Here is a 23,131-nt window from a genome sequence, read left to right on the forward strand (position 1 = left end):
CAGCGTCTCGGACACCGGCGCGCAGGTGGCGCACCAGCGTCTCGGCCCGTCGAGCCTTCGGGTGTCATCGCGTCTCGGCCAGCTGCGAGCGCCCGTCTCGATCGTGTCGACCGTCGGGTGCTGACGCTCCTCAGCCGTCTCGGCACGTCGGGTGATGCGTTCCTCAGCCAGGAGCTAGCGCGGTGGCGCGGCTCCTCTCGGCCAGTGGCTCGTCGCCCGTCGCGGCCTGTCCTAGGCACGACGCTCCCACTGCCTCGGCACACGTCGCTCGTCGTACGTCTCGGCCAGGCGTCTCGACGGATGGCGCGAGCTCTCAGCCAGGCGTCTCGACGGCTGGCATGAGCTCTCAGCCAGCTCGGACCTTCTGCCTAGGGTTCGGCCTGGTGTCTCGTGGTGTCTCGGTGGCTCTCGGACTAGCCACCACTCCGCACCAGTCACCGCCGCGTCGACCTTGACCCGGGTTCCGTCTGGTGCGTGTGGTCTCGGCCGGCGGCGTGCACAAGTCCCCACTGGTCTGCGCGTCGCCCCGTGATCACGGCTCCCACTGTCTCGACATCCCTACCTCGATCGCACTTGGTGCGTTCGAGCAATTCAAGTTCTTTGATTCGATAGTTCTTGAGTTCATCATGCATAAAATTAAACAAAAACACCAAGAACATGCTTCGCAATCAAATAACACATGCATACATGAATTTCGCGAAATTTAAATCTAAATAATCAGAGCCAAAGACTGGCTCTGATACCAACTGAAGGGGCTGGCAGCGGAAGCGTGCGTTCAAAACGGATCACATGAATTTGATCTATTTAGCAGATTATTTAGACAAAATCTATTCGCGTAATTATCACATGTATCATGCTCATAACTTGAATTAAAACATGCTTTAGCACATAAAATTCCTAAAACATGTTACTACGGAATTAGCCAATTTACCTTGTTGATTCAATCAAGAATCGATGATGGCTTGCTCCGTCTCCACGTGAAGATCTTCAATACAAGACCTCGGATCTTCTGACTGGTGTCCCGGACTATACGCTGATATTTGTGTGGGCAAATCTCACTAACGTACTAGGACTCGAATATTGGAAGACAGAAACTGCTCACGGAGGAAGCATAATTTTCGAGATCTCTCTTTAGAGGGGGGGACAAAAATTTTGACAATAATTGTTGTGTATTTTCTGTCTCCTTTATTCTCCTATTTATATTAAGTCACACATTGGGCCCAGTCAGGGATCTAAGGAAGAATTTGGAACAGGCCTCACCCAATTAGCTTTTTACTAATTAAATTGAACCCACAATTTAATATAAGCTTATATTGGAATATTACGAGCAGCCACTACAGAAGTAATATTGCACTGCCTTCCAAATCTGAAATTACAAGTATTCCGGGTTTCCTTTAATTGCATTTGATTTATTTCCCGCGCTTAAGATAGAAACATCCATTAATTAATTAATGTCTGCTATAGACTTAATTAATTAACATATTTTGAATTCCAAGAGTGGACTTAGCAAGAAACTCTTATTTATTATTCATAGAGTAATCAAACTCCAACTAGCTAGGTTCCGAATAATAAAACCTCGTTTCGAGCTCCTCTTGTGGATGTTATCAAACGAGAGTCTCCTCGCGCACGTTTCAACATAATAGCAATCCTAGCACCTCTAGATAATGATCACCACTACCCAATATACCTGGATCGTTGGGTTATGAAAAAACCGCACCTTTGGTAAGTCAAAGTAGTGGATCCTCAATATCGTATGCTCAATGCTAACGTACATTGATTAAGAAATTAATTTTCAAGACCTCGTCTTTCAGTATATAGCATAAAGACTCGTCTTGCTGTTAGATCCATTCAGTGCTATACCACACCAACGTCATCTTATTTCAATAAGGTTTAGAAATAATCGGGCTGACATTGCAACCTTTCGCGATAGGTAGTCTAGGCCTATTATGGTTGTGAAATTCTTATTTTTCTTTGTTTAGAACTGACCGTGTTACCTTAAATTGGACGACGCCCACAACCGGTCTACTAAAATAAAGACTTAGACTTTGTTGCGTTTGCTCATACATTTAAATATGCAATAAACAACCATTAAATGTAAAACATAACAACATTATGACAAAAATAATCTGTTGCATTTATTGGAAAATAACCATTAGGGTTTTACAGTATGCAATCACATGAAAGGTGATTTCTAGTATACAAAACCCTAACATTTTGCTTATGTATTGCTTATGTATTTATGACATGTTGAAATGTGTTTTCCATTTAAATACATAGTTTAAGCAAAATGAGTCTAAGTCTTCTGCATAGTAGACGAGTTGTGAGCAGCGTTCACAGTAGGTAACTTGTCGGTTCTTGCAGAAGGAAAATTGGTTCACAACCTAGATAGGCTTTGACTACCTATCGTGAAAGGTTGCGACGTCAGTCCGAAAGTTTTCTTACCTAAGGAAATGAACGACGTATGTTTGGTGTAGCACTGAAAGGATCAAACAGTGAGATAAGTCTTTCTTGGCTATTTACTGAAAGACGAGGTCTCGGTGATTGTCGTTTACTAATCATTGTTGACATAACATTGAGCATACGATATTAATTGAAAACTACTTTGACTTATCAAATGGCGAGGGAATTTCGTTGTCCAAAAATCCTGATAGATTGGGTAATGATCATTAATGTCTGAGTGGTTCTAGTATTGTTATTGCAATGAATCGTGTGCAAAACCAAACTAAATAGATGTAAATCTTTACATCTAGGTTTCAATCGGATAAAAGCATGTTTAGGTTACAATCGGATAAATCGTGTGCAAGTGGTTCTAGGTTACAATCGGATAAAAGCATGTTTAGATGTAAATCTTTCAATCAAACTAAATAGATTTCCACTGCAAAACCAACAATTGGTATCAGAGCCAGTTTTTAGGCTCTGATTGTTTGATTTACTACGTGCTTTGATTGTATGAATAGCATGTTTAATGTTTCGATGCATGTTTAAGTGTTCTTTTAAATTCTTTGTCGAATTGTTGAACTGTGAACATTCGAAACATTCGAATTAGGGTTCTTGTGTCACCCATGGCCATAGAACAACTCCTAAATTTGAAAATTGGACACTTGGTTGTGTCCTACGAATCCATTCCTAGTGCTGGACAATCATGTATTTCCTAAACCTAATGGAAAAGGATAAGTATTAAAATTAATATTATTATTATTTAATAATAATCGATTAATATTAATTAAAGAAAATATTTGATTAATTATTTATAATTTATTAATTATTAATTAATCAAATTATTTAATTATCTTAGTTTAATTTCATGGATTTAATAGAACTACCTATTAATTTGAAATTAATATAAGTGAACTTTCTGCCTAATTCACTTAAGTGATAATTAAAAGAAAAACCATACCTTAAAATAACTAAGCAATAATTACGATCTCTGTCGTATATGGTCTCCAAAGAATTAGTCTATGTATGAAGCAGTTTCTAATATTAACGTGACTCACCTTAGTGGGAGCCTTAATCCTAAGAAATAGCAAGTTCATTGGTTAGACTTCTCAAAATAAAGTTCAATTTTATCTAGACGTGATTTCCAATATTATCGCGACCCACCTTAGTGGGAGCTTTAATCCTAAGAAATTGCAGAGTTCAGAAGATTAAATTAACTTGTGAGATAACTGTAGAATTTTATTTGTGGCGTGCGACCTTCCCTAGAAGGAGTATCAATACGGAAATGAAATCCTTGGGGTGAATATTCAATGGTACAGGCTTAGGCAACGTTTGGTGGCCATGCCACCTTAATGGTCTCTGGACTATTCGTCGATGTTGTGACCAGAATTTTGTTAAATATGAATCGTTTACTTGACCTCCCTACAGGCGTACTTAATTCTATTTAAGTGTTGTGAGAATCTAAACTGTTTTAATGGTTTTTACTCTTTAGAATCTTACATAGTTTGTAACAATAAGCTATTCATTTTCTCAGCTAAATCCAAATCAAGATGTCGTTCAATCCTCTTTCCGCTATTCTTAAAGAACACAAACTCGAAGGTCATAACTATATCGTATGGAAACAAAACTTAGATATCGTTCTCACTGCCGAAGAGTACAAATATGTGCTCACTACTGAATGTCCACCTGAACCTGCTGCAAATGCTTCTGCAGCAGTGAAAGAAACATACAGAAAGTGGTGTAAAGCCAATGAGATGACGAAGTGCTACATGTTGGCTTCTATGTCAACAGTACTTCAACATCAGCATCAAGGCATGAACACTGCTACTGAGATTATGAACAATCTTAATAACCTTTTTGGTACTCAGAAACGAGCGGCTAAATCTTTAGCCTTTCGAAGCATCATGACTAAGGTTATGAAGGAGGGCACATCTGTGATGGACCATGTCCTCGAGATGATTATCCACCTCAATCAAATTGAGGTTTTGGGATGGATCATTGATCCCGAGTCCCAAGTAACTATAATCCTTCAGAGTTTTCCAGCTAGTTATCAGCAGTTCAAGCTCAATTTCGAGGTGAACAAGAGGGCTTACACCCTAGCTGAACTGTTGACTGAGTTGCAGTCAGCGGAGGATCTTATGGTCCAGACAAAGGCTGCTATGATGAGTTCTAGGCCGCCTTCCTCAGGCTCTAAGCCAGGTAAGGGGAAGAAGAAATCCCAGAATGTTGTAGCACCAAAGATAGCTTAGGACAAAAAGAAACGGGTGAACACGAACAAGAAGCAAAAAGGCAAGTGTTTCAAATGCGGCGAAAAGGGGCATTGGAAGCCGGATTGTCCTAAAAAGAGCAATGGCTCAGGTATGCACCAAGTTTTCGTTGTAGAATCATATTTAGCAGTTGTATCTACTCAGAAATGGGTGGTTGATACTGGAGCTACTTATCATGTTTGCTTTGATCCTGATTTAATGCAGGTAACAAGGCAGTTGAATGAAACAGAGATCGAGATCCAGTTGAGCGATGCTACGAGAGTGGCAGCCGTTGCAGTGGGAGACGTTTAGTTACGTTTTTCTAGTGATAGAGTCTTAGTGTTGAACAATGTTTTGTTGATACCTTCGTTTAGAAGAAATTTAATTTCAATTTCTAAACTTTTTTCTAATGGATATTCGATTTCATTTGATGATTCATGCATTATCAAGAAATGTGTTTCTTATATCTGTCGTGGTATCATGGAAAACAACCTTTACACTATAATGTCTACACAGTATATGCAACATAAAACTGAATCTAACTCAACATCGAAAGTTTCTCGAAAAGAAAATCTCCTTCTGTTTCAATGAACGAAACGTACTTATGGCACCTTAGACTTGGTCATGCTAACCCTACTAGGATTCAAGCGTTGGTAGACCAAGGTCTGCTTAAGGATCTAGAAATAGAACCTTATACAAATTGTGAATCATGTATGGACGGCAAGATGACTAAGAGATCATTTAAGGTCAAGGGTAATAGGGTCAAGGAAGTACTTGAGCTCATTCATTCTGATGTGTGTGGTCCAATGACTACTCAAGCTAGAGGAGGCTTTCAGTATTTCATCACCTTCATTGATGACTACTCAAAAGTTGGATATGTCTATTTGATGCGTCACAAGTCGGAATCTTTTAAAAATTTCAAAGAATTCAGGGCACTTGTGGAGGCGCGACATGGTAAGACAATCAAGGCTCTACGGTCTGACCGTGGAGGCGAGTACCTTAGTAGTGAGTTCTTGGACTACTTATCAGAAGCGGGAATTGAATCCCAATTGACTGCGCCTGGCACACCCCAGCAGAACGGCGTAGCTGAACGAAGGAGTAGAACCCTCTTAGAAATGGTTCGATCGATGATGAGTTATTCTAAGTTACCTATTTCGTTCTCGGGACACGCGTTGCTCACAGCAAGCTATACCTTGAACAACTTACCATCCAAATCAGTACCTACAACACCACATGAGTTGTGGACTGGACGAAAATCTAGTCTAAGACATCTCAGAGTGTGGGGTTGTCCAGCACACGTGTTGGAGAAAGATCCAACGAAGTTGGAGTCTCGTACTGAGGTATGTTTGTTTGTAGGGTATCCCAGTGGAACGAAAGGCTATGAATTCTATAGTCTACGAGATAAGAAGGTATTTGTTAGCACAAATGCTAAGTTCTTTGAAGAAGACTACGTGATGAATCATAAGCCCAGCAGTGAAGTAGCTCTTGAGGAACTAAGAGATAATTCAGTTTCCACAAGCAAAGAACCAATAACACAAGTACAATCTATACCTAAGATATCAACTTCTGTACCACAATTGTAGAGCCTCGTCGTAGTGGGAGGGTTCCTCGTGAACCAGAAAGGTACATTGGTTTGGGTGAGTCATTTGACTTAGACCCAGACAACAATGTATCAGACCCATGGAACTTTAAAGAGGCGATGGCAGATTCGGATAGTCATTTCTGGAAAGAAGGAATGGATTCTGAACTACAATCAATGATAGACAAAGACGTTTATGATTTACTAGTCCTACCTGAAGGTTGTACTGCCATTGGGAGCAAATGGATTTACAAACGGAAACGAGGACCTGACGGACGAGTTAAAGTCTTCAAAGCAAGACTAGTAGCTAAGGGTTATACCCAGAGAGAAGGTATCGATTACGATGAGACCTTTTCGCCAGTAGCTATGCTCAAGTCAATCCGAATTCTTTGGTCTATCGCAGCCTACATGAATTGGGAGGTTTGGCAGATGGACGTCAAGACAGCTTTCCTAAATGGAAGTCTTGAGGAGACCATCTACATGGAACAACCCGAGGGATATGTAGTCAAGGGCAAAGAACACATGGTGTGGAAGCTTAAGAAGGCCATTTATGGCCTCAAGCAAGCATCCCGATCATGGAATATGTGTTTTGACCAAACTGTTAAGTCTTTTGGCTTTGAACAGTGCCCAGATGAGAGCTGCGTGTACAAGAAAGTTGAAGGTAAGAATGTAGTGTTCATGGTACTCTACGTAGATGACATACTGTTGATTGGAAACAGTAAGAAAATGTTGTCAGACGTGAGAGATTGGCTTTCAAGTCAATTTGAGATGAAAGATATGGGAGAAACTGGACACATCCTAGGCATTAAAGTGCTTAGGAACTGCCAGAAAAGGATGTTGTGCCTATCTCAAGAATCTTACATCGATACGATAGTTAAACGTTTTAGTATGCAAGATTCCAAGAAAGGTTTTCTACCTTTTAGCCATGGAATCACCCTGTCTCAAGATATGTGTCCCAAAACACCTATTGAGATAGAAGCTATGAGAAGGATACCTTATGCATCAGCTGTTGGGAGTCTCATGTATGCTATGTTTTGCACAAGGCCTTATATTTGTTTTGCCGTTGACATGGTAGCAAGGTATCAGTCAAACCCTAGTCAAGGATACTGGATTGCAGTAAAGAAAATACTCAAGTATCTGAGAAGAACTAAGGAGTATTCTCTAGTTTACCAGGCATCCGAGATATATCCTTTGGGTTACACTGATTCAGACTTTCAGTCTGATCGGGATTCGAGAAAATCAACCTCTGGATATGTGTTTACTTTAGGAGGTGGAGCCGTAATTTGGAAGAGTGTGAAGCAGAAATGCATCGCAGACTCTACCATGGAAGCTGAATATGTGGCAGCATCAGAAGCCGCAGAGGAAGCAGTATGGTTCAGAAACTTTCTTATTGACTTGAATGTGATTCCGAGAGCATCACTGTTTATTGTGATAATTATGGTGTTGTGGCAAACTCAAGGGAACCACGAGCCCACAAGGCAAGCAAACACATAGAAAGGAAATATCACATCATTCGTGATATAGTGTGGAGATGAGACATTGAAGTGGTCAAGATCGCATCAGAAAACAACTTGGCAGGTCCATTCACAAAGGCACTTCCAGCCAGGACGTTTGAACGTCACGTGAAAGGATTAGGTGTTCGATTGACCTAGACCCGCTTTCAGTATAAGTGGGAGGATTTTGCAGTTTTGGTATACTCGAAAGTTGTTTTGAGTATAAGTGGGAGATTGTTAGAGTTTAGTATATTGAAAGCATCTTTCGAATGCTTGTATATGTAATAACTCTTTTATCCATCCATTTGTTACCATTTTGTGAGAAAGAATATTTTGTTACAATGTATTTTTCTTATGTATTTATGACATGTTGAAATGCGTTTTCCATTTAAATACATAGTTTAAGCAAAATGAGTCTAAGTCTTCTGCATAGTAGACGAGTTGTGAGCAGCGTTCACAGTAGGTAACTTGTCGGTTCTTGCAGAAGGAAAATTGTTTCACAACCTAGATAGGCTTTGACTACCTATCGTGAAAGGTTGCAACGTCAGTCCAAAGGTTTCCTTACCTAAGGAAATGAACGACGTCGGTGCGGTATAGCACTGAAAGGATCAAACAGTGAGATAAGTCTTTCTTGGCTATTTACTAAAAGACGAGGTCTCGGTGATTGTCGTTTCTTAATCATTGTTAACATAACATTGAGCATATGATATTAATTGAAAACTACATTGACTTATCAAATGGTGAGGGAATTTCGTTGTCCAAGAATCCTGATAGATTGGGTAATGATCATTAATGTCTAAGTGGTGCTAGTATTGTTATTGTAATGAATCGTGTGCTGGGAGAGGCTAGTATGATAATATCCTCAAGAGGTGTTTAGAAAAATGTTTTATTATTCAGAAAACTGGCCAGTTGGAATTTATTCCATGAATAATAAATAATGTTTCTAAACTAGACCACTCTTGGAAAAAGAAATTAATTAATAATAGTCAGATAGCACACTTGATATTAATTAATGGATATTTATATCTTTAACACGGGAAATGATTTAATTAAAGAGGAAGTCTCGGAATACTCGTAATTTCGGTATGGACGGGCAGTCAATATTATATCTATAGTGGATGATAATAATATTTAAGTTTGGGCTTGAATTAAATTGCTTTTAATTTAATTAGTGAAACCTGAACTGTGGCCCAATCCAATTCTCCACAGATCCCTAGTCTGGCCCAAAAATAATTAACTTAATATAAAAGGGAGAAGAAGAGAAGACAGATTAATTCAATCTATCGTAAAAATTCGATCTCTACAATCTGTAGAGAGAAAATTATCGTTTTTTAGGGTTCTTCTTCCGTAGAGATTTATGTCTTCAATTCTTCTCCAGCTTTTGAGGATTTGACAAGCTTTGCCCACACAAAGGTCAAATTCGAGTTAATAGGGAACAGATCAGAAGATCCGTGGTTGAGATAAATTGAAGAAGGTGACTGAATTAACTCTTGAATTCCTACGGTATGTTGTATTTAAATGCATATATTCAGTACAGTCTGTGATTATATGCTTATGAACATGTTTCTAGTTTACAATCGGATTAAAGCATGTTTAGATGTAAATCTTTCAATCAAACTAAGTAGATTTCCGCTGCAAAACCAACAGAAGCATCGTTATGTCCGACGACGTGTTAACGGGTGCAACGGGGGACACAGTGGATGGAACGGTGGCAACGGCGGTAGACGGGTCAATCGACATCTCCAAGCAAAGGTGTTGATTAAGTTCAGTTGGTGTGTGTAAACTCCGTTAGTGGCAAGATTATCTCGTCTTGCGATTGTTGTTGAAATGAGATACAAACTTGTCGGGCAAAAAATTACACGAAAATAAAGGAAAAATTACACGGAAAATAACTAAATAAATTACACGGAAAACTTGTGGAAATTGGTAATCCGAGTCGAGGAGTCCTCTTTCCGCAAGACGAGATACGCCCCGGTAGTGCTCACGGGAGTAAGGCAGGGGCAGAGCTTCGACGGGGAAGATAATGCAGAGAGGGAGAGAGCGTGAATGCAAGATGCTTGTGTATGTTCTGTATAGAATGCAATGGATGCATGCCTATTTATAGGCAAAGTCCACCTACAGGGCATTGATGGAGTCAACAGCCATTATGTGTGCCATGACGGCTTGACTGTAACCGCCGGGGGTTATTCACTGGTGCACTAGCCAGTGGGAGTTGAAGAGACACGACGGACCTGAACATGTTGCACGGCGGGATACACCATGGACCGTCGGGGGTCCATCGGGGACCTTTTGTCTCACTTATGCGTCGGGGTCTAGCGGGGACCTTTTGTCTCCCGTTGTGCGCCGGGGTCCAGCGGGAACCTTTTGTCTCCCTTCATGCGTCGAGGTCCAGCGGGACAATGATGTGGACCAGGACCCGTCGGGGATAGCATGGAGTTTGGGGTGGTCTAAAAAGAACAAGAGAGACTTGAACCACGCTCAACGACCAGCTCCAAAGAACAACCCAAAGACCAATTGCCAAGGCACCAGGCACCCGGGGCACGGGTCACGGGTCACAGTGCGCGGGTCGTGGGGGCGGCGGCGGCGCGTGTGGCCTCTGTCACCCGTCTTATTCCACAATATTTATTACACATGATAATTCATCTGATTAAATACTTCATAAAAGAAGTTTATCATCCCCGATGTGGGATAATTAACACCTAGTTAATTAATCCCTTAGTCTTTTCACATAGCTCATTTCTAGCTTTATTGTGACCAACTTTAATATATTATTTTTCACTCATCGGGAATCGGATTTGAGAAAATGAATAAACTACGGTCATCTATTCGGAACTTAGATCGACATTATTGCATTTAATTTCACAAAATTAAATGTCTTGTAACATTCATTATTAGTCAAAAATCATTTGAGTAATCACGATTACAACGAGTACATGAATAGATACATGCAAGAATTGACCAACCGTGCAAATTACTACTTTTTCAACACAAGGTTCATCATTTACACAGGCAAAACTTGCACAAAGTTTCCTTCAAAATTAATTGCCCATGAGATAAAAGTTTGAAATCCGAATGTATATAATTTCCTAATTCGGTATTCTTCCCTTTTTCCATACTAATAATATGTATATCTAGCATGTAAAATTTCAACTTAGAATACTTAATCAAATATCACTACAATATACAAGATATTATTTTGGTGTTGTACGTAGTGTTCTTCATTCATAGGTAGAAAACAAACATTAAACCAGGATTTACATAATTAACTCAGACAATCACGATAATTTCCAGCGATTTCATAAATGACTAAAAATTAGAGAGACAAATAGTCTAAAGAGGAAAATAAGAGAAATGGAGAGCATATTGGTCATTAAACGCTATTTTTTAAGTGATTTTAGTACTCTTATCAAGTAAATTCACTGATATTTTAAATTTGTAACATTTATGAATAATATTAATTTCAACTATCGAAATAAACTGTTCTAGCACATTCGCAAAAACAAGGAATTTGGTGGAGTGCTTATAAGTAATACTCCGTATTATTATGATACTCATATGTCCTACACAGTATAAAATTAATTATCTTCGCCCACAAAAAATAGACCTAGTTATGTATGGCACGGGTTTTAGTATACAATTGATAAAGTAAACGGGAAAATGAAAAAAATAAGATAGAAATAGTGTTAATGGATTATGAGGTCTATATTATTAGCAAAATTTAAATCTTTAAAATCTTCCATATTTATAAATTGTTCTAGTTTTGGTGAATGATCCAAAATAGTAAAACTAGACTATTATTTTTCTCGTCGGAGTAGTATTATAATATAATCGATGCGTATTTAATTCAGACTTTGGATTTTCATAGTCAAATTAGCTTATTCCCAAGGAAACTCAACGGGGGCGGATCGACATTTTAACGTTGAGATCTTGTCCATAATAACAAATCTTCCAAGGACAGTTACTTCACACTTCTAATTTATTTTTAATATATATGAGTTGTTATTTCTCTAATGAAAGATTGGTTTTACTTTCAAAGTCAGTGTATGGGTCCATGTGATGAACTAGAATTGCCATTACCGTACGGCGTACGTCAAAGCTAGCCCTTATTTAATAGGAGTACTAGTTATATTTTGTCAGTCCCATAAAAATATATACACTTTTTATTTTCATCCGTCCTAAAAAAATATGAATATTTTCATTTATGAAAAATTATCCCAATTTATTATTTATATATATCAAGTTATTTACAACTTATACCATGATTAAAATACTTAAAATAATGTGTGACTAATTATTCAATAACACTTCTTTAACTATCATTCAACTCATCTCTCTTGCTTTACCAATTTTTTCTTAATTCCCGTGTCATATCTAGGAATGGAAAAAAATTCTGAAATACCGCACTTACGGTACTGAAAAATATCAAAAATACCGGTTTACAAAAAATTTGAAAATCCTACGTTTAAATATTTTGCATATAAAATAGATTATTTTTGCATAATGGTATTACGGTATATCGTACCATACTTAAGTATACTGCAATAACGGTAAGGTATCGGTATAAAAAATTAACCGTACCGAAATTTGAAAATCCTACGTTTAAATATTTTGAATATAAAATAGATTAATTTTGCATAACAGTATTACGGTATACCGTACCACACTTCAGTATACCGCAATAACGGTAAGGTATCGATATCAAAAATTAACCATACTGAATATTGGGTATACCAGATTATGGTATGGTGTCAGTATGATATTTTGTTGTATCGCAGTTTTTAGTATGATATTCGATATGACATTCTCAGTATGATATACTGTATCAATCCACTCCAAATCATATGATACTCATATTTTTATGGGATAACATGAGTATAAAAGTTCATCAAAATTTTATTAATAAAAGCCAGTCTATATAATATCTTCCTAGAAGTATTATTGATTAATGATGATCCATTTTTTAAATTATTTTCAGAAGTCAATTCAATGCATCCATATATTTAATTCATTAAGTAACTAGATTGTACTTTTCTTATGCTAGTTCTTTATCTTTTACATTGACCATTTCAAATCGAAAGTGTGTCATAGCCTCCACAATTAAGTTTCTAGATGTGTGCTCATTATCTCAAAGCCTATGCCCATGTCTAACGTAAATTATCTCAGAAAACAACATACTATTATTTTTTTTCTTTTATTTGATTTTATTTTCTATTAATTTCTATATTTTATTTCATTTTCTATTTTATTCTCTCATCGTTTATTATATTTAACAAAATTTTCTTGAATCTCGTATCCTAAAGAAATGCCAGAGGAACGAAGAGAGTGTAATACAATCCAAACTAATCTATTAGTATGATGCTTTATAGCTTATCTCCACCCAAGTCTCCAATCCTCTCTTACCATTTCACCTCATTGCTTTTTCTCTCTTTTCTTTTCCCTCTCAGTCAAATATTACTAATCAGAGTGCAGAAGAGAAAGAGGAGATGGCTTATCCTGCTGTGGTTTCTCTCAAACAAACCATACATCACCTCCTAATCTCTCCTCATATTTCCATCCTCTCTCCCACTCGACAAACCTTACAAGATGCACACAAACACCTCACATCCATCCAACAATCCCTCACACGATCCATTGACATCAACTGCGGAAGTGAGAAAAGGAACAAACTAAACACTTTAGACTCACAAATCAGAGAAGCTGCTCACCAACTACAAGACTCCCTCGAATCCCACACCTCAAACCTCTTCCTCTCAATCCAACACCACATTTCCTCTCCGTTAAAGATAGACTTGCACCACGAAATCACTTCCTTCACCGAAACAGCAAAGGAACTGGAGAAGAACTACATTGAAGAGTTAGAAATCCCTAATTCCGAGGAAGAAAACTCAGCTGAAATTGTTACGAATTCGGCTGTAAAGATGGTCGGTATGTCCGATGCAATCGCCGATATGAAAGAGCACCTCCTCAGAATCACGCGGCCGGACTACTTCGGCGTTTACGTCTTCTTTGGTGGAGCCGGCAACGGTAGATCCATCGTTGCTAGGGGCGTTTACGACGCCGTATGCAGAGGGGGTGACACGCATCCACTCAAACAAATGTTTCTCGATGTCATCGCTCGAATAAGAGGACGACGCTCGATCTACTGGCACTACGACAAAAATACCAGTTAAGGATGTTTTTTTAATTCAATTAAAGACATTAATTTATTTTTCAATATATACCACAAACGCTTCAAAAAAGCGTGTGGTGTTTTGTTAGGAGTGAAAGGCGGAAATGAGGCAGGGAGCACGAGTTATGCTCACTAATCAGACTAATAATTTGTAAATGCAGAGAAAGAGAGGAATGATTACTTTGATTGAAGGGAATGTAAAGAAATAACAATCCTCCGCAGAGGCCTACGACCAAGTCGTCCAATATAAATGATCTCTCTAAGATGATCAGCTACTCCAACTGACCTGCCTTATATAGGCGGCTAAACAAATCTACAATAATTCAAAATAACAATAAAATCTCAGAAATTGAACTAACTAATCAGGCGAGATAATATTGGGATTTCCCCTCTAACCACTTCCCTATTATTCTAGCCAAACCTCTCCCCTCCAACAAACATCCGTATCAACTACCTCACTCTCGAAACAGCCTTGTCCTCAAGGCTATGTTAAAATTCAAAATACATCACTCTGACCGGTGGAGGTTCAAACTCATGCTTTCGAGTAGTAGCCAGAGCATCGAACCATAGAAGAATGCCAACTATATGTAGGAATCGCAGCATGACCAGATAGGAGAATGGAGCGCCTGCCAATGAAAATAGAGATCCTGGAAAGGAAATCGCCGTAGGTGTGGATTGGTGGGCAGCGGAAACTAAACATCGCAGCACGAGTGAAAGGTGGAAACGAGGCAGGGAGTACGAGTTATGCTCACTAATCAGACTAATAATTTGTAAATGCAGAGAAAGAGATGAACGATTACTTTGATTGAAGGGATTGTAAAGAAAGAACAATCCTCCGCAGAGGCCTACGACCAAGTCGTCCAATATAAATGATCTCTCTAAGATGATCAGCTACTCCTACTGACCTGCCTTATATAGGCGGCTAAACAAATCTAAAATAATTCAAAATAACAATAAAATCTCTGAAATTGAACTAACTAATCAGGCGAGATGATATTAGGATTTCCCCTCTAACCACTTCCCTATTATTCCGGCCAAACCTCTCCCCTCCAACAAACATCCATATCAACTACCTCACTCTCGAAACAGCCTTGTCCTCAAGGCTATGTTAAAATTCAAAATACATCACTCTGACCGGTGGAGGTTCAAACTCATGCTTTCGAGTAGTAGCCAGAGCATCGAACCATAGAAGATTGCCAACTATATGTAGGAATCCCAGCATGACCAGATAGGAGAATGGAGCGTCTGCCAATGAAAATAGAGATCCTGGAAAGGAAACCGCCATAGGTGTGGACTGGTGGGCAGCGGAAACTAAACATCGCCGCAAGGACGAGAACGGAGATTGAAACTGCAAAATGTAAGGTGGACAACAACGGTGCTGTCACTAGTGCTAGTGTAGGTGGAGTTGCTGGTGTAAGTGGACTGGGAGGAGATGGTGGAGGCACCAAAACTGGAGGTGGAATGGGTTGTTGTACTGTCAAGGGTGTGCACATTTGTTGTATAGGTAGGGGCTGTTGGATGGCGTGTAGAGTATTCTCCTTGGCTGTTGTAGGCGGACTAGAGGACAACATCGAAGTTGTTACCTTTGCTAGTGTAGGTGGACGGGGAGGAGATGGTACTGCGGCGAATGCTTCATATACATTCAACGCCCCATTGCCGCCAAAGCGTTTCATCAACTCCCTTGCAAACCGAGCCCACGTCAAATCCGGAACTCGCAGTCGCAACAACTGGTACCAAGGGAGGGCAGCGCCTGCCAAAGCCACCATTGCGACGCCCACCAGGTCCTCGGAGGCGGTTCCCGAGATCAAGAAGTATTGCTCCGCCCGTGCAAGCTAAGCGAGGGCGTCCGAGCCATCGAAGGTGGGCATGGGTGACGTCGAAGTACCACCGGCGGTTGTCGTCTTTGACCCCTGATTCGGTGAGGTGGATCAGTCGTCGGGGTTGGAAGTGTCCTTGAGTTTCAGCGAAGCGAAACCCGTGCGCATCTCCTGAAGCATGGCGGTCAGTTCGGTTCGAATCGCTGTTACCTGGTCATCAGTGCGGCGAAACTGAGCATTCAGTTCCTTCACTGCCGCGTCCAACAAGAGTCTACCCTGCTGCAAATCATACGTCGCCTTCTCCAATTCATCCAGTCGCGTGTCCGCACGAGAGTTCACCATCGTTCACCGCACCAATTATTAGGAGTGAAAGGCGGAAAGGAGGCAGGGAGCACAAATTATGCTCACTAATCAGACTAATAATTTGTAAATGCAGAGAAAGAGATGAACGATTACTTTGATTGAAGGGAATGTAAAGAAATAACAATCCTCCGCAGAGGCCTACGACCAAGTCGTCCAATATAAATGATCTCTCTAAGATGATCAGCTACTACTACTGACTTGCCTTATATAGGCGGCTAAACAAATCTACAATAATTCAAAATAACAATAAAATCTCTGAAATTGAACTAACTAATCAGGCGAGATAATATTGGGATTTCCCCTCTAACCACTTCCCTATTATTTTGGCCAAACCTCTCCCCTCCAACAAACATCCGTATCATGTTTCAACTAAAATTAGAGGACGCAGATGGAACGCTTTCTTTTGCGTCCTCAATTGTTTTTATTTTTTAAAATTTTTGAACGCAAATAATTGTGTCTCGATTTTGTATCCTTAATAATTAAGTTTTTTTATAGTGTGCGGTGCGAGGGTGAAGATTGGCGCAACATATCAACTCAAACAAGTCCTTGTAAACATCATCGCTCAAATAAATTGTACTACTTCCGTCGCTGAAAAGTATGAACTCTATTTTTGAAATTCTGTCTCAAATTATGAACATTATAATTTTGGAAATTCTTTTCTCTTTAACGAGGTGGGGCTCATTCATCACTAATCTTTGAAAACTTTTTATATCTATTTCTCTTAATTTATAAAATATGCTTTAAAACTCATAGCTAACCAAATGTTTTATACATTTCAGGGACGGATTGAGTAGTACCGAGCAAAAAAATCTGGTTTCAGAAGTGGAATTAGGGCAACATCTCGCCGCGAGCCTGAAAGGGAGGAGATACATCATTGCTTTAGACGATGTGAGGGATACCGAGGTTTTGGCGCGGCTGAGGAGGTGGCTGCCGGAGCAGAACAACGGGAGCATAGTGCTCGTGACGACGGGCGTGGTTGAAGTTGCCGAATTTGATGATAGTTTTTTTCGATTTGAAATTCCTGTGGTTTTGAATGAGGCGATCAGCTGGAGGTGCATTAAGGGGTTAATTGAGAGCCGCGGGTGGGTGGTGACGACTGCGTTTGAGGAGGCCGGGAAGAAGATTGCGGATAATTGTAGAGGGTACCGGATTGTCGTGGCCAAGGTTATGGTGGCGCTGCTGAGATCGGAGAAGTCGCTTAACTTGTGGAACAAGTTAGCCGCAGATAAAGATGATCCCATTTTCAAGGTTGATGATGAGATATTGGAGGTAATCAACATTTCTCACCGTTTATTTATCTTTTCTTGCTTCTTTTTATTCTTGCTATTAAGTTATGAGAATATTAATTTTGCTAGAAGATACTCCCCTTGTTCTATAAATTGAGTGATTGAAATAACACGAAAATTTAATATTGGGTTAAGTAAGAGAGATAGGAAGAATAGTTAAAATATTATTAATGGATATTGGAATACATATTATTATTAGTGTTTAATGAGCTATAATGGTGGACCATAATGATATAAGCAGTAAATAAATTAGTGTATGTGAGTAATGAATTGGGGATAACTTTCCAAAAATTGAAATTCTGATATTTTTATGGAACAGACGAAAAAAGAAAATACATATACTTTTATGGGATAGATGGATCATTTATAGACTATTAATTTTGGTATGAAGATATTTATTTTGGTAGAATATTGATTTATTTATTTTATCTTGCTTGTGGAACAAGCTAGCCGCGGATTACGTGTACATAACACGACAATCAATATAGTGGATTTTGAGTAATTTTTTATTACTTTATAGAGTCAACATAATCTCCTAGGCTAATTTGGTGTAAATACAAAACTCATACAAAACGTATTACATTTGTTTCATATTAGTACAAAAAGTTTGAAGTTGACATAAATCATACAAAAAGTTTCTTTCGTGTTTCAATTTAATACATTCCGTATATGTGTTTAAAAGTTGTTAACTTTTACTTATATGACATATAAACCATGAAACAATGATAAAAATTTTGTACCAATATAAAACAATCAAAAAACTTTTTGTATGCTTTATGTCAACTTCAAACTTTTTGTACTAATATGAAACAAATGTAATACATTTTGTATGAAACAATGATGACATTTTGTACTGCACATAGACAAAGAATTAACGCCGTTTAAACACATATAACATAATGTACTAAATTGAAACACGAAAGAAACTTTTTGTATGATTTATGTCAACTTCAAACCTTTTGTACTAATATGAAACAAAGGTGATACATATTTTATGAGTTATGTATTTACCCCGATATACATCAATTTATAGACAAAATTAATAAAATACTATATAAAATTGATCTTGTAGGGCCTTCGCATGAAAATAATTGATGAAATTAGTGTACTGTTAAAAATAGGATCAAATCGATTAGGTCGACTTGTTAGCTATGAACGAATGCTTGATTCGGTCGTTTTTGAACCAATAAAATTGGTCGGTTCGATCGTGAGTTGCTCTAATATTAATAACATACTATAATTAATTTTATTATACTTGTAAACAAAATGATAGCGATCAAATTAAACTTAAATCATTCCATAAAACACATCAATTTCAAGTTTAAGATTTGAAGATATTACTACAATTACGCGTGGAAAATTTGCACAATTCGAAAAAATTGGCAACTTTTTAAACCAGTTTTAAAGATGGTGAAAATAGCTGATTTTGTAAAAGTTCATAATTTTCTGATCAATTTTTCTATATATATTTTTTTAATTCCAATCAGCGCTATATATGTGTGCACGTGTGTTACATATGATATGTGTGTGCGTCTGTTGTCTAAAAATAGAGCATCATATTTTCGGGTTGGATATTTATTCAACTTTTATATAAGTCATATATTGAATTATTGATTTCCATCATGATCATTTTCAATAATTTACTATATATGTTATTCGAATTTTTTCTTGGAAGTTATTATACATAAAACATTTAATTTTGTTTATTGACGATCACTTAAAACACGGATTTGAATTACATAAGCAGAACTAGTCTTAAACTTAACTAATAGTACTTGTAATATTAGTAGGACTTGCAACAACAAAAAAACTTCACCTAATATTAATAACACCAATTATATTTTTAATAATGTCATTTTAGTATCTAAAAAATTTCTCATTTTATATTGAACATAATTTTATAAACTATATTGTCAGGCAAGTGAAATCAAGAAAGGTTTGCATGAGGAAAATGTAAGAGAGTGCGATTTTCTCTTTGATGTATCCATTTTGATCAATAGAGTTAAGAGAAATCTTTATCCAAAAAGATTTTTTTCCCCAATGGGAATCATGGCAATCTATGGAATGGCTGGAATTGGCAAAACTACTCTTATCAGGAATATTTTTGAAGATTCCTCAATTTTGGGTAGTTTCGATCACCATGTGTGGATTAATATAGGTCAGAAGTATCAATCAAAAGAGATTTTGGTTGATATTCTACATCAAATTTATCCACACATAGATAGAAGATTAATAAAAGAGGGTGAAAAATTAGTCAAGAATTTGTGCGCGCAATTATCCGATAAGAAATGTCTCATTGTATTAGACGATCTATGGAGACAAGAGCCTGTCCATTTCTTGAAAAAGTCCATTCCGAACATCAAGGGTGAACTCGTGGTTACAACTAGGATGCTCAAAGTAGGGTTTTTTGGGCCGTGTGATATGGCTTACAAACTGCGGTTATTGAATAAAGAAGAAAGTTGGGATCTTCTTCGTGAGAAGGTGTTTGTTGAGGAGCGATGCCCTTCTCAACTTGAAAAGATAGGAAAGAAGATTGCAGAGAATTGTGAAGGTCTTCCTCTTCTTATTCTCGCAGTTGCTGATTTTCTATCAAAATCTGAGAAAACCCTAGAGCAGTGGAACAAGGTCGCGGAGAAAAATAATCAGAATGTAATGAATGCACAAATTGAAATTTCAAAAGGGTTGCTTCCAAGTTATGAGGCTTTACCTCAACAACTAAAAGTGTGCTTTCTTTATATGGGAGTTTTTCCGCGTAATCATGAGATCCCTACTTCCACACTCATGAAATTGTGGTTTGCAGACGGATTTATTGAACCAATTTTTTCGCAAACTACAAAAGATTTTGCATCAAACTGCTTGAAGGAGCTTGATCAGAGCAGTATGGTTATGGTAAAGAAGGGGTCGGATTTGGAAAGTAATAAGAGTTGTAATCTCCATTCTGTCTATTGGCATCTATCTTGCAATATTGCTAGGGAAAGCAAGTTTTTCCATGCCATGGATAATTACCTTGATAAATCAACGAAAAGTTTAAATGACCAACGCAGATTATGCATCCGCAAAAGCATTTTATTGGGAATCAAAGATGTATATAACACAGTGGCTTCTGCTTCTGCTTCTGCTTCACGCGCTTTGCTATGCACTGGTCCGCCTCATCCATATCCTGTTCCATTGTGTTTTGGTTCAAGATTGTTGACGATTATTGAAGCTCTTGGAATCCGTCTATACGATTTTCCAGATGAAGTAGTGAAGCAAATCCATCTAAGGTACATTGCCCTCACTTGTGATGGGAATCTCCCACCTTCCATTTCCAAACTTTGGAGTCTTCAATTCTTGATTGTTAGGAAATATTTGAGTATCAAAAACTCAAAAAGTTCTTCATATTTGCCAAATGAAATATGGGATATGAAGGAACTAAAACATCTTGAGGTCTCAGGAAGTAAGCTCTCTAACCCTAGTTGTGGAGCCCTTTTGCCTAACCTCTCATCACTCTTGGATGTTAGTGTTCATAATTGTGAAAAGGAGATTTTGAAAAGAATACCTAATGTGAAAAAATTAGGCATTCAAATTGAGTTGGAACCGGATGAGGAGAGCAATCCATTTCACAACTTGAATTTTATTGCAAATCTAGGTAAACTAGAATCACTTAAATGCGTCGTTGTGAATCCTGAGCTAGGGCCAGACTTCATTTCCCCTCCCGCTCCTTATTCTATGCTTCCGTTGAGCCTAAAAAAGTTGTGTCTAAGTGGTCTTGGATATCCTTGGAAGTACATGAATATAATTGGTAGTTTGCCAAATCTCAAGGTGTTGAAGTTGCAATGCCATGCTTTTCAAGGACCATTCTGGGAAATCGGTTATACCGAATTCCCAAAACTAAAGTTCCTTTCAATTGAAGATACTGATCTAGTTCAATGGAATATCATATTTCCAAGTGCCTACTTCCTTCAGCATATAAGCATCAAACACTGTTACAATCTAGAACAATTGCCTTCTTCTTTGATTGACAATGTTCAAATGTTGGAAGTAATTGATAGCCACCCTCTAGCTGTGAACTGGGCCAAGAAAATGAAGGAAGAAAATTGGGAGATAAGAAAGATGAAAAGTCTTGAAGTTCGTATTCAATGTTCGTGGTATGATGAAAAATAAAAACGACGACCGTGCCAACTGATGAAAGGTTAGCTCATTGATTTTGTATTGGAATTATACTTCATGGTCTACTTTAATTGTTGGATTGCAGTCAAAAGAACTTCTTTTCGTATGACAATAAATTTAAAAATTGCAGTCATAATAGAAGCAGATATAAGACCTTTGATCATTAGCACTAATCGCTCTAAATAATTTTAATGTTACAATCTATCAAGGTATAAATTAAATTTTTGTTTTAGAGAAAATCATAACAGCACCATTATGACTCATTTTGGTTGGAAACAACATATAATTTTGTTTTAGCTTATATTACTACTCCCTCCGTCCCCTAATAGGAGTCGTTATTTGACCGGGCACGAGTTTTAAGAAATATAAATAAAAGTTGGTTGAAAAAGTTAGTGGAATGTGGGACCCACTTTTTTTATATTGGTTTTATAATAAAATGTGAGTGGAGTGAGTTAGTGGAATGTGGGACCTACTACCATTTATGGTAAAAATAAAGAGTGACTCTTAATGGGGGACGGCCCAAAAAAGAAATTAGCGACTCTTATTCGGGGACGGAGGGAGTAACATCTAAAGCATTTTAATTTTTGTTTTAGAAATGCTTATGTATCATGAATTGAGAAAATATTATTTGTCCAGTGTATATAATAGACAAATCTTGTTTGGCATAAAGGTGGTGTACTAGCCATGCTAATCATCAAAGTTGATGTTTAATGATAAAACTGTTAACAAATTTGAATTCTTATTGAAGCCAAGACATCTGGTTGGAAAGATCACTTTTGGTGTCCCAAGTATATTGGGAAAAGAAAGTGTGGAGTCTCAAGAATATTGGAAAAAGTCACTTTAGAGTTTCAAGGAATATAACATTAATAGTGTTATAGTTCCAATTGTTTAGTTCTTAGGTACATTACTTCTCTAGTCCTATAAATAGGGATGTACTATGTATCAACAAAACAATCCAAATTCAAATCAATAAAAATGTAGTCTTCAAGAGTTATTCAGTTTTATTTTCCGCATTTTACTTTTCAACATGGTATCAGAGCAGGTTCGATCCTTGCATGGATCGATCTGTCTCTATGAAAAAAAAAATGTGTAGTTGAATCTGTGTTCATCCTAAACCCCAAAATCTCAAAAAAAAAATCACCAAATTCAAGCCTTCTATCCACCGAAGAAATTAATTTTTCAGCCACTCTCTACTCAACTCCAAAGCCATAGCATGAGCCAAACCTCCCTCAAACAAGATAGGAATCGTCCAACCGAGAGGGAGAGAAAGCAAACAGCTGAACAATTCTTCTTCGAACAGAGGGAAGAACCGATGCTGTCAAACATGCTGCAGAGGATTTGAGCACAGGTTTATTCCTATAGATGGAAATAACATTCACAGGTGAATTTCCTGTAGATTTGAGCACAGGTTTAGAGGATGAGAAGGAGAATAAAAGACCTATGAAGTTAATACTGATATCAATAGCATCTGATGTTCTCATCTCACCCTTTATCAATGGAGGCGTACTTTTTTATGGAAAGACTAAAGAGTAAGAAGAAAAAGTGATGACCTAGAATTACCTGTGATAAAAATGGAGACTATTGTGCTAACAA

General features: G+C 37.9%; 2 protein-coding genes across 3 annotated transcripts; both read left to right on the forward strand.

Moving 5' to 3' along the window:
- The first annotated feature begins 3,986 nt into the window (after positions 1–3,986).
- LOC121809008 lies at positions 3,987–4,685 on the forward strand. The gene is made up of 2 exons (XM_042209559.1): positions 3,987–4,349; positions 4,470–4,685. The coding sequence occupies exons 1-2, from the start codon at positions 3,987–3,989 to the stop codon at positions 4,683–4,685; spliced, it is 579 nt and encodes a 192-aa protein (XP_042065493.1).
- Positions 4,686–13,077: 8,392 nt separating this feature from the next.
- LOC121807947 (putative late blight resistance protein homolog R1A-10) lies at positions 13,078–22,532 on the forward strand. 2 transcript variants are annotated; one of them, XM_042208282.1, is made up of 5 exons: positions 13,078–13,919; positions 16,599–16,698; positions 16,883–17,372; positions 19,307–21,560; positions 22,287–22,532. In XM_042208282.1, the coding sequence occupies exons 1-4, from the start codon at positions 13,238–13,240 to the stop codon at positions 21,530–21,532; spliced, it is 3,498 nt and encodes a 1,165-aa protein (XP_042064216.1). In that variant the 5' UTR covers positions 13,078–13,237; the 3' UTR covers positions 21,533–21,560; positions 22,287–22,532. The 2 variants fall into 2 exon arrangements, with proteins under 2 accessions (XP_042064216.1, XP_042064217.1); XM_042208283.1 differs by lacking the exon at positions 22,287–22,532 and having other exon boundaries at positions 19,307–20,652; positions 21,411–21,549.
- Positions 22,533–23,131: the final 599 nt, after the last annotated feature.

The sequence above is a fragment of the Salvia splendens genome, chromosome 6 (assembly GCF_004379255.2).
Source record: "Salvia splendens isolate huo1 chromosome 6, SspV2, whole genome shotgun sequence".
NCBI lineage: Eukaryota > Viridiplantae > Streptophyta > Magnoliopsida > Lamiales > Lamiaceae > Salvia > Salvia splendens.

Excerpts from the sequence above, each read along its gene's own strand:
- LOC121809008 (XM_042209559.1), top strand. The coding sequence starts at position 3,987 with ATGTCGTTCAATCCTCTTTCCGCTATTCTTAAAGAACACAAACTCGAA. Across the intron at positions 4,350-4,469 it reads TTCGAAGCATCATGACTAAG|AGTTTTCCAGCTAGTTATCA; the intron begins GTTATGAAGGAG and ends ATAATCCTTCAG.
- LOC121807947 (XM_042208282.1), top strand. The coding sequence starts at position 13,238 with ATGGCTTATCCTGCTGTGGTTTCTCTCAAACAAACCATACATCACCTC. Across the intron at positions 13,920-16,598 it reads GCACTACGACAAAAATACCA|TGTGCGGTGCGAGGGTGAAG; the intron begins GTTAAGGATGTT and ends GTTTTTTTATAG. Across the intron at positions 17,373-19,306 it reads TTGATGATGAGATATTGGAG|GCAAGTGAAATCAAGAAAGG; the intron begins GTAATCAACATT and ends CTATATTGTCAG.